General features: G+C 43.5%; 1 protein-coding gene across 1 annotated transcript in view; it reads right to left on the reverse strand.

Annotated features, from left to right (window-relative positions):
* Window positions 1-15,460, reverse strand: part of USP13 (ubiquitin specific peptidase 13) — a 161,152-nt gene that overhangs the window by 23,290 nt on the left and 122,402 nt on the right. The window contains exons 14-15 of the mRNA XM_069727263.1: window positions 11,076-11,164; window positions 10,829-10,951 (exon numbers count right to left, since the gene is read on the reverse strand). Coding sequence (XP_069583364.1) covers window positions 10,829-10,951; window positions 11,076-11,164 — 212 coding nt within the window. The remainder of the gene's footprint in view (window positions 1-10,828; window positions 10,952-11,075; window positions 11,165-15,460) is intronic.

A 15,460-nucleotide genomic window follows, 5' to 3' on the forward strand; every position in this document is an offset into this window, starting at 1 on the left:
CTGCGGCCTGGAGCAGGCCCAAAGCCGGGGCTTCAATTTTCCCCCTGTAGGGCACGGAGAGCCGGAACCGGAAATGACGCGCCGGAGGGGGCGGAGCCTCACAGCGCGGTCCGAAGGCCGGAAGTCCCGGCTCCAGGAAGTTGCCCCATGAGGAGAACAGCCAGGCAGGTCCGATATGGGGGGATAGCGGCGCCGTGCCTGCAGCGCTGCTCCTAACACCGCGCACCGCCGGACCACGCTGCAGCGTCGCTGCACTGCAGCGCCGACAACGCTACAGCGCCGCATGACACAGCAGCCGGGACCACCCGGATCATGCCGCAGCGTCGCGCCGGCCGCTGAAAAGAGGTACCGCACTCCCAGAGGATGTACAGGTAAAGCCAGGAGCCCCCCTTGTGAACCCGCCTATAGATATTGGCGGGGGGGGGGAGCTGAGAGATGGTTCGTAAGTGGACATATCCTTTCCAGCACAAACCAGTGGACAAAGAATCCACTGGATAGACGCCGACTGTTAGATTTGCCGACGTCCCCGCCACTAGATCCCTCAACGAGGGGTAGAAAAAATGACGGTGCAGGAACCCTATCTCCATTATCCCCAGGATAAGGAGAGGGACCGTCACCACCCCAGCTAACACCCACAGGGGTGTAGAAATCAGGGGGAACACACGGACAACTCACGGGCACCTGTACAGCCTGGAGTCTAGGTACCTCAGGGTGGTCAGGGCTAAGTCCGGTGAATAATCCCACGTAGCGGGAAAGGATACGTGGAGAAATATCGCACGTACTTGCCCGTTGATGGTTCGGGGAGATCGGACCCTCAAAAAGGTCCGTCGCCCCTTCAATCCAAAGGTGTTGAAAAATCGGGTCCACGATCCAGGACCCAGAGATGTGCCTCCTTGAGACACTAAGCATAAACTGGAGTCTCTGGTAGCCAGTGTCAGGGTGTATACGATGGAGGAGGAGCTAACTTTTTTTTTTCAAGTTTACTTAGTGTCAGCCTCCTGGCGGCAGAAGCATACACCCACAGTCCTGTGTCCCCCAATGAGGCGAAGGAGAAAACAAAAAATAGAAAAGTAGTATATCGGATCACCCACTGTTGAAAAATGCCTTGAATTGAGATGTGGTGCACGAAAGCTCCAAACCGGCTTCTGGGTGTAGATCTAGCAGCAAAATGGAAAAATCCAGCATCAGCAGGAAATTAGGTAAGTATATTAAAAGATTATTTTATTAGCAAGATCATTAAAAAAGGGAAAATTAAAAATCGAAGCAAAGACATGGGTCTATGGGTTTCCAGCATAACCACTCTTAGTCCTGACAACATATGTTTCCATTAACTAGTAATATATAGAAAAACAAAATTTAGCAAAAACCAATGAGAAGAAAAAGACAAAACATGACATTTCATTTGGGGTTCGAAGACTGATAAAATTACAATAGATAGAAGTATACAAAGAAAAAAACATGACCGATATAAAAAACTAGACCTGTCAATAAAGTTATAATTAGTGAGGAGCGAATATACTCGTTACTAGAGATTTCCCGAGCATGCTCGGGTGACCTCCGAGTATTTTTTAGTGCTCGGAGATTTAGTTTTTCTTGCCGCAGCTGAATGATTTACATCTGTTAGTCAGCATAAGTGTATGTGGGGGTTGCCTGGCTGTTAGGGAATCCCCACATGTAATCAAGCTGTCTAACAGATTTAAATCATTCAGCTGCGGCGATGAAAACTAAATCTCCGAGCACTAAAAAATACTCGGAGGACCCCCGAGCGTGCTCTGGAAATCTCGAGTAACGAGTATATTCGCTCATCACTAGTTATAATCAATCTGTTTTGTTGTTCAAACCTTTGGGAAATCTGGTGTTTTGATTTTTAGAATCCAATGTGCTTGTTTACGTAAGATTTTTGTCCACTCTCCTCCCATATGTGGACGATTCACTATCAATGCCAGTAATCGCCAGCAAAAATACATCTCCCTGGTGTTTTTCCAGAAAATGCCTGGATATGCCCAGTGAGGAGCATTTTAATTTTCTTTTCTACCATAATGCATCTTTGTAAATATATGATTAGAACTCATTTTTCTTTAAGTACAGTAGCTCCCCCATCACCTACAATATTAACTCCTTTATAAATTGTAACACCCCCATGTTGTGTATTTGGCAGAATGCCGTACATGCAATGTACAATAATATATACGGTATATGTGCAACATGTATGATTAGAGTCAGAATTGCAGAACATGTGCACAATTCAATGTTTAACCCATTGATAACTAAATGCTCCTTACCTGGCATATCCAGGCATTTTTCCACATATGGGAGGAGATTGGATGGACAAAAATCTTACTTAAACAAGAAGCACATTGGATTCTAACAATCAAACCACCAGATTTCCCAAAGGTTGAAACTACACAACAGACTGATTATACCTTTATTGACAGGTCTACTTTTTGATACCAGTCATGTTTTTTTTTAACATACGGTACTTATTTCCATCAGTCTTCAAACCACAGATGAAATCTCTTGCATCCAATCCTAACATGCACATAATCTACTAATTGTGGTGCGTTTTTCAATGTGGTTTTGTCTACTCTATATATTAATAGTTAACGGACACATATGCTGTCAAGACTCAGAGAGGTTATGCTTGAAAAGCGTAGAACCGTGCCCTTATATTCTCTCTGTACATTTTGATTTCTATTTTTTCCCTTTTTTTAAACCATGTTGCTAATAAAATAAGGTTTTAATAAACTGGTACTTACCTTATTTCCTATGGATGCTGGATTTTTCCATTTTGCTGCTGTAGATTTCAGATAGGGTAAGGTCACGTTCGGTATTTTACATCAGTATTTGTAAGCCAAAACCAGGAGTGGGTGATTATACAGAAGTGGCGACTAGTGATGAGCGAGTGTACTCGTTACCCGAGATTTCATGAGCACGCTTGGGTGTCCTCTGAGTATTTGTGAGTGCTCGGAGATTTAGTTTCTGTCTCCGTAGCTGCATGATCTGCGGCTGCTAGACAGTCTGAATACATGTTGGGGTTGCCTGTTTGTTAGGAAATCCTCCCATGTATTCAGGCTATCTAGCAGTCACAAATCATGCAGCTACGGAGACAGAAACTAAATCTCCGAGCACTCACAAATACTCAGAGGACGCCTGAGCGTGCTTAGGAAATCTCGAGTAACGAGTATACTCGCTCATCACTAGAGGTGACGTGTCTCTATTATACTTTACCTCTGATTGTTCCACTCCTGGTTTTGGCTTAGAAATTCTGAGGTAAAATACTGAACATGTGAACATGGCCTAAGGGCCCCTTTCCATTTGTGAGGAAAACGGACGAGTGCAATCCGATAAAAAATCGGATTGCACTCGGACCAATGTTAATCAATATGTGACACTCCATTTGCGATTTTTTTTTTTTTCCCAGCCGAAATCGGACTGAGAAAAATCTGTGTCGGCTGAGAAAAAAATCGCAGCATGCTGCGTATTGCTGAGATTCTCGGACGAGACTCGCCAATGCAAGTCAATGGGTGCGAGAAAAAAAACGCACAGCACTTTCACAGCAATATCACCATTACACACTGAACGGGAAACCACTGGGTAAATCTGACAGGGAGAAGGACTTGGGGATCCTAGTTAATGATAAACTTACCTGGAGCAGCCAGTGCCAGGCAGCAGCTGCCAAGGCAAACAGGATCATGGGGTGCATTAAAAGAGGTCTGGATACACATGATGAGAGCATTATACTGCCTCTGTACAAATCCCTAGTTAGACCGCACATGGAGTACTGTGTCCAGTTTTGGGCACCGGTGCTCAGGAAGGATATAATGGAACTAGAGAGAGTACAAAGGAGGGCAACAAACTTAATAAAGGGGATGGGAGAACTACAATACCCAGATAGATTAGCGAAATTAGGATTATTTAGTCTAGAAAAAAGACGACTGAGGGGCGATCTAATAACCATGTATAAGTATATAAGGGGACAATACAAATATCTCGCTGAGGATCTGTTTATATCAAGGAAGGTGACGGGCACAAGGGGGCATTCTTTGCGTCTGGAGGAGAGAAGGTTTTTCCACCAACATAGAAGAGGATTCTTTACTGTTAGGGCAGTGAGAATCTGGAATTGCTTGCCTGAGGAGGTGGTGATGGCGAACTCAGTCGAGGGGTTCAAGAGAGGCCTGGATGTCTTCCTGGAGCAGAACAATATTGTATCATACAATTATTAGGTTCTGTAGAAGGACGTAGATCTGGGTATTTATTATGATGGAATATAGGCTGAACTGGATGGACAAATGTCTTTTTTCGGCCTTACTAACTATGTTACTATGTTACTATGTTACTCGCACCATGCGAGTGCTGTCCGATTTTTACGCACCCGTGTCCTTAGAAAAGCCGGCAATTCAGCGCAGAGTACAGTAAAATCACACTGACAGGTTAGATGAGAGTAGATATATACACATAGAATAGGTATATATACATATATATATATGTCAGGGAGACACCTATATATATATATTTATATTTAATGCAGCGTGAGATAGCTTTAAAGCTGGTAATTCAATTACCGGCTTTTGCTTTCTCCTTCACAAACCCGACATGATATGAGACCTGGTTTACATACAGTAAACCATCTCATATCACCGTTTTTTTTGCATATTCTACACTACTAATGTTAGTAGTGTGTATATGCAAAATTTGGGCGTTCTAGCTATTATATTTAAGGGTTAAATGGCGGAAAAAATTGGCGTGGGCTCCCGCACAATTTTCTCCGCCAGAGTAGTAAAGCCAGTGACTGAGGGCAGATATTAATAGCCTGGAGAGGGTCCATGGTTATTGGCCCCCCCCTGGCTAAAAATATCTGCCCCCAGCCACCCCAGAAAAGGCACATCTGGAAGATGCGCCTATTCTGGCACTTGGCCACTCTCTTCCCATTCCCATGTAGCGGTGGGATATGGGGTAATGAAGGGTTAATGCCACCTTGCTATTGTAAGGTGACATTAAGCCTAATTAATAATGGAGAGGCGTCAATTATGACACCTATCCATTATTAATCCAATTGAATGAAAGGGTTAAATAAAACACAAACACATTATTTAAAATTATTTTAATGAAATAAAAACAATGGTTGTTGGAGTATTTTATTCTACGCCCAATCCAATCACTGAAGACCCTCGTTCTGTGAAAGAAAAAACATAATAAACCAACAATATACTTACCCTCCGCAGATCTGTAAATTTCCTAGAAAGCTCCCAGGCTTTCTAGGCAAGTTCCCACGATCTATAAACAGCCAGCAGAGGGCGCCTCACCGCAAATGAAGCTAAATATAGCTCATTGATCTATATTTAGACTCATTCCCAGGGGTTTTGCAGCGAGGAGTAGCATTGCATTAGCAAAGCTCCTGGCTGCAAAATGTTTTAACCCCTTCAGAAGGATTTACATCGTTGGACTTTACAGATCTGTGGAAGGTAAGTATATTGTTGGTTTATTATTTTTTTTTTGTCACAGAACGAGGGTCTTCACTGAGTGGATTTGGCGTTAAATAAAAAATTACAACAACCTTTGTTTTTATTTCATTAAAATAATTTTTAATAATGTGTGTGTGTGTATTTTTTTAACCCTTTCTTTCAATTGGATTAATAATGGATAGGTGTCATAATTGACGCCTCTCCATTATTAATTAGGCTTAATGTCACCTTACAATAGCAAGGTGGCATTAACCCTTCATTACCCCATATCCCACCGCTACACGGGAATGGGAAGAGAGTGGCCAAGTGCCAGAATAGGCGCATCTTCCAGATGTGCCTTTTCTGGGGTGGCTGGGGGCAGATATTTTTAGCCAGGGGGGGGCCAATAACCATGGACCCTCTCCAGGCTAGTAATATCTGCCCTCAGTCACTGGCTTTACTACTCTGGCGGAGAAAATTGTGCGGGAGCCCACGCCAATTTTTTCCGCCATTTAACCCTTAAATATAATAGCTAGAACGCCCAAATTTTGCATATACACACTACTAACATTAGTAGTGTGGAATATGCAAAAAAAATGGTGATATGAGATGGTTTACTGTATGTAAACCAGGTCTCATATCATGTCGGGTTTGTGAAGGAGAGAGCAAAAGCCGGTAATTGAATTACCAGCTTTAAAGCTATCTAGCGCTGCATTAAATATAAATATATATATATGTGTCTCCCTGACATATATATATGTATATATACCTATTCTATGTATATATATCTACTCTAATCTAACCTGTCACTGTGATTTTACTGTACTCTGCGCTGAATTACCGGCTTTTCAAAGGAGACCCGTGCGTAAAAATCGGACAGCAATACGGATGTCATACGGATGTTGCGATAAAAAAATCGCATGACACTCGCATGGCACTCGCAGACGTTACATCAGTTTTTTCGGTCCGTAAGTCGGACCGTTTTTTTCTCACACAAGTGGAAAGGTGCCCTAAGGGTCATTTAATGTAGCTGAGGAACGAATGGAGGCTGATAAATCTGGAAGAACTCTGTAGGAGAATTAATGGCCCAGTTTCATAAACTATACGATCGGCATTAACACATTTTTAAATGACAGATATGAAAATAAATATGACAGCTGATTCATGGTGCCCGAACAACAAGCACCATGAATCACACACTGCCCGTCTTTTCAGGCAGGTATGTGCTACTCGGCAGCATTTCAGTGAAAACAAACATTTCAAACCCATCTGAGGACTATGCTGCTTGTGCGACTAGTGTATTTTATTTTGGGAAAATTGCTGATTTATCTACTGCAGGTCTACCAGTTTTTTGAATGAACCCACTCACATCACTGACTGTCAGAATTCTGTGTACACTGTGCATAGGAAAAAAGCTGCCAATCAGTAGTAGAGGCAGGGTTAGGCCGGGATCACACATGCGAGAAATACGTGCGAGTCTCGCATGGTAATCCCCGGCCCTGCACCTGACACTCGGGAGCGGAGCGTGCGGCTCCATGTATTGCTATGCGGCCGCACGCTCTGCTCCGGAGTGCAGGCGGCAGGACAGGGGATTACCATGCGAGGCTCAGACGTATTTCTCGCATGTGTGATCCCGGCCTTATACAGGGCTCATGAAGATGGAGGGCTACAGTAGAGCAGGTGACAAGGCTGGAATCAAGGTCCCTGCCTCTACATTATGCTGCTCTCAGATTTATCCCTCATCATGTGGTAAGACTTGTTAAAGCGTCCGACATAAAAGTGGGCTCCCAATAATTCAAAGTGGTACTTAAAAGAAAGCCACCTTGCAAAATGAATGATTAATCTGAATGCTTTTTCCCATTAAGCAATGCCTCTACAACTCCATACCCTAACTCTATACTTTAACCCCTTCACATGGTTGTCATATGTCATGTCTTTGCGTTTAATGCGGGCCCGTAAGCTGAGCCTACATCTTATTTATTCAGCCATCAAGTGCTTTTAACAGCAGTGGGTGGAGTGGCGCTCCGCCCGTGGCTGTTAACCTGATAAAAACGTTTTTAAAAATATGAAAAAAGGAACAAAACTCAAAAGTTAATATCAAATTTAAACAATTTAAAAATATATATAAAAAATACTCATCAAATCAAAACAATCCTATCAGTAAAAAAAAAAAAATCAGCTCAGTATGCAAAAAATAAGCCATAAAATTGAAAGATATGGGTCTTGGAAAATGGCTACACAAGAAACGTGTTTTTTTTTAAGAATTTCCAATTTTTTTTTCACCACTTAAATTAAACACAAAAACCTATACATATTTGGTATCAGCATTATTATGCTGACTTGCAGAATTCTAATGCCAGGTCGGTTTAACCCCCGAAGGTATTTTCGTTTTTGCATTTTCATTATTTGCTCCCCTTCTTCCCAGAGCCATAACTTTTTAATTTTTTTGGTCAAAAAGGCCATGTGAGGGCTTGTTTTTTTGTGGGACGAGTTGTACTTTTGAACAAATACCATTCATTTTAACATATCGTGTACTGAAAGACGGGAAAAAATTCAAAGTGCAGTGAAATTGCAAAAAAAAGTGCAATCCCACAGTTGTTTTTGTTTTGCTTTTCTACTATGTTCAGTAAATTCTAAAACTGACCTGCCATTATAATTCTCCAGGTCATTTCGAGTTCATAGGCATCAAACATGTCTAGGTTCTTTTTTATCTAAGTGGTGAAAACAAATTCCAAACTTTGTTAAAAAAAAAAATTTGCGCCATTTTCTGATACCTGTAATGTTTCCATTTTTCATGATCTCAGGTTGGGTGAGGACTTATATTTTGCGCTCCGAGATGTTGTTTTTAAAGATACCATTTTGGTGCAGATACAGTCTTTCGATTGCCCGTTATTGAATTTTAATGCAATGTCGCAGCGACCAAAAAAACGTAATTCTGGTGTTTTGACAGCGGCTGTTCAGGACACATGTCAGCTGTTCAAGACAGCTGACGTGTGGCGGGAAAGATGTGGGCTCAGCGCCGGAGCCCACATCAAAGGGAGGGAGTCCGACATCGGCGTACTACTACGCCCGATGTCGGAAAAGGGTAAACCATATTGTGAACATATTAGAGGGGTTATCCACTACTAAAACAACGCCTTCTTGACTTAAATATTTGGCCCCGATATAAGAAAAAAAGCTTATATTAACCTCCCAAGAGTCTCCAGTGGTGTCGGCATTCGTGGTCCTGGGGCTCTCGTGTGGTTATTGCGACATGTGAGTCCGGCACCCAATCAGCGCTGGCATTCCTGTCCCTGCCTTCAAACGAAGTCAGATCAGCTGCAGCCATGACTTCATCTTCAATCCGTATGAAGGTGGGGACATTGCTGATTGGGCGGCAGGGTCACATGCCACAACAACTGCTGGAACAGCAGCAAACAAGAGCAAGCGTATGCATGAAAATAGGGATCACCACAAATAACTAAGAGTAACAAAAGTCTCTAGGTGGGGATATGGTAGAGAGACATCGGTCCCCAATAGTTACCACCAATGCACCCTCCTAATTAATCCTAGGGTGTCCCTTACCTGACCCAACTAGTTGCGCCATATGTATTCCAGGAGTGCGAACATGTATGTGTTGGAACTTGTACCCTGGCCAGGGTGGTTGGATGGATGCGTGTATGTGTTATCATGCTCCTATATTGTACATCCTCCTTGCTACCGTCGCGACATGGAATAAGTGAAAGTCCCCATATGTTTGTAGGGTGAAGTTACACCATGCCTGAGTGTCGTACCTATGTTACTGGACCTGTGCGCACGTGGTAGATGTTTTATTGGTGTCCATGGGCGCCACAAATACGATTGGCACCGGCGGTTCCCATGGTTACCAGAGTAACCACACACTTGCTTGACGCATGCGCGCTAATCTGTGTACAGCCCATTGGGACATTTCCTAGCCGGAGCGTACCCTGTGAATGGGGGTGGAAGCTCCCCTTTCTGGCGCATGCGCGGTTCACCGTGACGAGGGATATGCCAAAATCCCCTCAGGCCTGTTGGACTTAGTTGCTCTTACGTCCGAGTGCCGTACCGGCGCTGTTGGACCTTTGTATTATTACCTATGGACGCCACTAACATGATTAACGCTGGCGGTTCCTATGGTTACCGGACCTGAGACATAGCCATTCTGCGCATGCCTTGACTACTGCGAGTAGCCCTGTGGGACTTTTCCCAACGCCTGCGCAGTTAACCTACTACCACGCCGAGCTGAATCACTGACGCCGCCATGCCCTTGCACAGCCGGTAGGTGCTTTTGATAATATTTGTGATTATAAATACCTGGGAACAACATGAGGATTATCATACTGACCTTGAGAAAGACGCCTTGAGCGTCGATACGCGTGGGTCTTGGCACCCACACAGCTTCAATGACCTGATATGCCTGCCGGTTTAGGACAGTCTTTAGAGATGTTTGCACTGGGTTGGGTTAGGGACACCCTAGGATTGATTAGGAGGGTGAACTGGTGGTAACTATTGGGGACCGATGTCTCTCTACCATATCCCCACCTAGAGACTGTGTGTTTGTGGGACCATGTTATTTAGTCGCCCATGTGTACCAATCTGACTGCCCGGTATTTTGGAGCAGTTATTCATACAGTGCGCACATTTTGCATTATGTAGGCTACCTGGATCAGATGTTGTTTATGCTTAATGATAACAGAATATTCGAATTAGCTGTGTTAGGTGCATATGTTTGTCAGCATTTATCTGTTATTATGGTGGACCCATTATTCCTATCTATGTTTTTAGATGTTTTTAAATGTATTTGTGTATGTTGTTCTCTGAATAAAGACTTTTGTTACTCTTAGTTATTTGTGGTGATCCCTATTTTCATGCATACGCTTATTTTCATGCATACGCCTTGCTCTTGTTTGCTGCTATTGTTGTTTGGTATGCATATGGTGATCCCGGCATGGGAGGTGAGTCTAGGGTTTATTCCATCAGGGCCAAACATTTAGATCATGAAGGAGTTGTCCTAGTAGTGAACAACTTCTTTAAATAAATGTAAAAAAAATTGTCAAATTGGACTTTTTTTTGTAATTTGAACGCACTTGAAATTTGTATCCCGCTTCCCAATGCATCACATGATAAAACGAATGATGCCATTCGAAAGTACAACTCGTTCTGCAAAAAACAAGCCCTCATAAGGCTATGGGGATGGAAAAATAAAAAGTTACGGGCCTTGGAAGGGGAGGAAAAAATGAAAACGAAGAAACGTAAAATCGCCCAGAGGTTCTTTTCCCATATTACTTCTCAATTATTCAAACCCAACACTCAGGCAACAATGAAAATTATTGAGTTCATCCAAACCTGTACTGCTTCATGAATATGATTGGAGCATTTCCTCCTACCTTTGGGGTCATCTGGAATCACAATTGGGGGAGCAATGTTTGGGAGCTCTTCTTCTCCTGGCTGCAGACCTTTTCCTCGGAGATGATTAACATCCAAGATATCAGGCACATCTACTATTACATCTGAAAATAATAAAAACCAGTAAAAGAAAGAAGAAAAAGAAAATCACATTTATTTAATATAGAAGACATTGAATGATACAACCCAGAACTTCTACATGATACATCAATAATTAAAGTTGCCTACCAAGTTTTTTGGGTACCCAGTCAAGTCCAAATGTAAACTTTTTTATCTGGATTACCAGGATTTCTGGAAATGAAGCAAAACGAGATGTCCTAGAAAAGAAGAAAGACAAATTGTGTAAGTCACTAAAGTATCTTACAACCTGAGGATGGAGGATTAAGGCATTCATGGTTACACTCATTTTTCATCTTTCCATTTTCACCATTTCAGAATGATCGACAACTAGCTATCATATAAAAAGAAGAAATAACTAAAAAATACAGCATATGTCAATTTTCTAAAATAGTTCTAATTTCGGCTGTCTCGTACATAGTCCAGCATGTGGCTACATATGGAAGTAACAGCAGTGGACCAGTAGGGCGCACAGGGCAATTTAAAACCTAATTTTTTATTGATTCTCCCCTTTTAGTCATAACGTTCTCATGCTGGTTTCCAATTCCATCCATATAGGTGCATTATCATAGAATTTATCTTATTTCAAGTTAACAAGTGTTGTCTTGTTTCCTTTGCACTTTACTGTTCAGAGATGCAGAATCCGCACAAAAAATTCCAGAGGCAAATCCGCAACGTGTGCACATAGCCTAAATCTGGTATTTCCATCTCCATATGTGGCTCTGCCATAACTCCCAGGCAGTGTTCTCTCTGTCTAAGGGTTATATAGTCAGAAGCATATTTGGGGGGACAGGTTGAGCATCTGCCCTGGGAGCATCCGGCAGGGGGTCACCATCATGCAGCCTAATACGGCAATCTGAAGTGTCTCCCCTGGGGACTGCACAGTGTTGCCCTCCCGGACTGAGAGTCAGCCGTTCTCGGAGCCAGCTGTCACGTTGACCCCGGCTCACGGAAGGTGCAGCTCGCCGGCTCCCAGTGAACAATTGTGCTCACATCTTTCAGGTCAGAACGACGTCAGTGGCATAAGCAGGTCAAGTGATCACGCTGCTGACATCACTCACCGGTGCTGCAGAAGAACGCATTTGTGATAAGTTCTCCAGAACTAAGATTCAGCATAACATGGGGGTATTTAGTGTGTGGGGGAGATTTTGGGTGGTGAGATTTAGTGTGTGTAGGGGAAGATTTAAAGTGAGGGAGAGGGGTGGGGAAATTTAGTGTGAGGAGAGGGAGTAAGATCTGAGGACAGTTTAGGAAGCAAGGAAAGGACAGGTGTGAACATAATATGGGGAGCAGGAGAAATTTAAAGACAAAATGAGGAGCAAGGGTAGAGATTGGGGGCATGAGGAAATAGTATGGGGGATGGTGCAGTCACAATTAAGTGGGGGGATGGGTGCGCATACAGTATGGAAAGTGTGAAGAGACTATTGAGGGGAATAGTGTGGGAGACAGTATGGGGGGAGAAAAATGTGAGTGGGCACAGAATAGAGACTGTGTAGTGTGGAGGGGGAGTGTGATGGAGTCACAGTACAGAGAATGGGCAGATGGACAGGGGGGGGGGAACACAGTGTGAGAAGATACGTGAAGAGGAGGCCCAGTAGGAAAGGAGAGGGCAGTCTGGAGGGCATGTACCATAAGAGGGATAGTATGTGGGTCATATTTTGTGCAGGTAATATAGTGAGGGGCAATTATTTATTTAGGAGCTCAGAGTAGGGCATATATCCGGTATTTTAATTCAGGCGCATTATAATAACATGTTATATTATTTTTAAGGACACTGTCGGAATGTGCTGCACAAGATCAGAGAAGATGGAAGTCTGCAGAGATGAGCTGTGGATAAGAAAAGTTATCATGGAGTCTGGACAAGATGAAGAAAAGAAAGAACAAGTCCAATCAGAGACAATGTCATCTATTAATGTATCTGGGTATAAAAAATGTTTGTGCTACTGACAAATTCTCATATTTTTATTTATTTTAGGAGCATTAAAGGGGATGTCCAGGTTTGTGATGAGTCTGCAGTTATTCTATGTGACTGCAAGCTTCTGAATTCTCACAGTGTGCACTGCACGCTGTCAGGATTCCCTGGTGCCAGCGATTTTCATGCATGTGGTCAAGTGCCATCTAAACATGCTTGGCCTCACTCACTGAGCGAGGCAGGACACGTCTAGACAGAATGTGGACAGAATATATATGTATACAAATCTCATACTTGAGCTCACATGACCTTCCACTCTTGCCACCAACAAAGGAGAAGCCTAAAAGTGTGCAGTGCATGCGCTGTGAGAATTCAGAAGCCTGCAGCCAGTTATAGTGACTGCAGACTATCATCTCAAACCTGGACAAGACCTTTAATTCTAAATTAAAGCCCTCTAACATGCCAATCCACACAGCATGTAGTATACTCACTGTCAGGATTCAGCTCTGCTTGCTGGTTCCAGAAGTCATCACATGGCCACTTCACTCATATGCATCCTGGAATATAAATCCCCTATTCTTCCACTGTTGAATAGAAATTAAATGATTCTACTCACCTTCTCTCCGCTTCCCCACCACATAGAGTTCTCTTCTGAAGCCAGCAGCTGACTTCAGTATGCAAGTGACGGGAGCGTGTGACATCACTGCTTTGCGACCCCATGTGCATGCCGATTTCAGCTACTGGCCTCTGATTGGCCGTCAGCGTGTATTAAGCTGCAATACACTTCAGCTGAATGTGCGTGCAAGGATGCTCATCCAGTTGAAGTTTGCACTGGTGTTGGGGGGGCCCTGTTGCAACCTCAGTGACCGCGATCGTTACGCCCATGTTCATGAGTTATAATCAGGAGTTTCCAAATCTGCTCCCCACAATCTGCAGGGCATATTAACGCCTATCACATATTACCCAAAAAACAGAGTGTGTAGGGGACAAATAAGGGCACACTATTCATTGTACTGGGAATCATGCCTTTAGCAATAATGTTTTGTTATTCAGATTATGGACACAATCTACTTTTACTCTGTTGCAAAATTCCAAGTGCACATGTTTCAAGTCAAATATCAGGTGTCAGTAAAAAGTTATTTCTTCAATCACTTGTTAACATTCCTTCATAGCAACTAAGACCCTGGAAAATTTGGCAGATGACACATATAACGTGTGCATGCACATTAGGTGGCTGTCGGCCAAATGATACTTCGGCCGATTCTTGACTAAGGCCGGGATCACACATGCAAGAAACACGTCCGTGTCTCACATGTGAAATCCAAGCTCTGGTGCCGGCACTGTGGAGCGGAGCGTGCGGCCGCATAGCAATACATGGAGCCGCACGCTCCGCTCTGGAGTGCCGGCGCCAGAGCTTGGATTTCACATGCGAGACACGGACGTGTTTCTCGCATGTGTGATCCCGGCCTTACAGCCACCTCAGCCGATACTCCCATACACAGGAGTGTTTGCTCGGCAGAGCGCTACCGTGTCCTCCATGAGAAAGCAGCCAACTGATACGTCAGCCAGCGGCTTATTTCAGGGCGGACAATGTGATCGGCAGTCCGAGATAGGACATATGTGATCCCATCTCTCTCAACCATCAGTCGTCTGGCGTTCCCATACACATTAGACCAAAACTGTCAATATCGGTGGGTTCAGCTGACATTAATGTGTATGGGGGACTTTAAATTACTTTACAGAGAAGTGGTAGCAATGTAAATAAGGCCTGAGTCTTTGTTATTTTCTATCACTGAATAACTTATTTGTTGCTCTGAGAGTTAATTTTCAAGTTCCCCAGTGTAAGAGTAGAATTCTGACTGAACCATGAGTACAAGGAAGATAATGAGAATATTTAACATTTATTGCGGATGAAATAAGAACTGAACATGTCATCAATTCTCTAGGTAAATATAATTCTAAAGGTGTGATTGACAAGAAATTCTCACCAGATGTCGGTAACAACTCTTCCAATCCACACAGGCAAAGAAATAAATCCATAGATGTATGTTATCTACTATATATAATTGTCTAAGGGTCACTTCCATCTTTCTGTCTATCTTTCTGTCTGTTTTTCTGTTACGGATATTCATTGGTCGCGGCTTCTGTCTGTCATGGAAATCCAAGTCGCTGATTAGTCGCGGCAAAACAGCCACGACCAATCAGCGACGGGCACAGTCCGGAAGAAAATGGCCGCTCCTTACTCCCTGCAGTCAGTGCCCGGCGCCCGCAAACTCCCCTCCAGTCACTGCTAACACAGGGTTAATGCCGCTGGTAACGGACCACGTTATGCCGCGGGTAACGCACTCCGTAACCGCTGCTATTAACTCTGTGTGTCCCCAACTTTTTACTATTGATGCTGCCTATGCGGCATCAATAGTAAAACAATGTAATGTTAAAGATAATAAAAAAAAAAAAAACCTGTTATTCTCACACTCCGTAGTCTGCCGAGCCGCACGCGCCTGCCGCCATCTTTCGTTCCCGGCGATGCATTGCGAAATTACCCAGAAGACTTAGCGGTCTTGCGAGACCGCTAAGTTATCTG

The sequence above is a fragment of the Ranitomeya imitator genome, chromosome 5 (assembly GCF_032444005.1).
Source record: "Ranitomeya imitator isolate aRanImi1 chromosome 5, aRanImi1.pri, whole genome shotgun sequence".
In the NCBI taxonomy this organism is placed as follows: domain Eukaryota; kingdom Metazoa; phylum Chordata; class Amphibia; order Anura; family Dendrobatidae; genus Ranitomeya; species Ranitomeya imitator.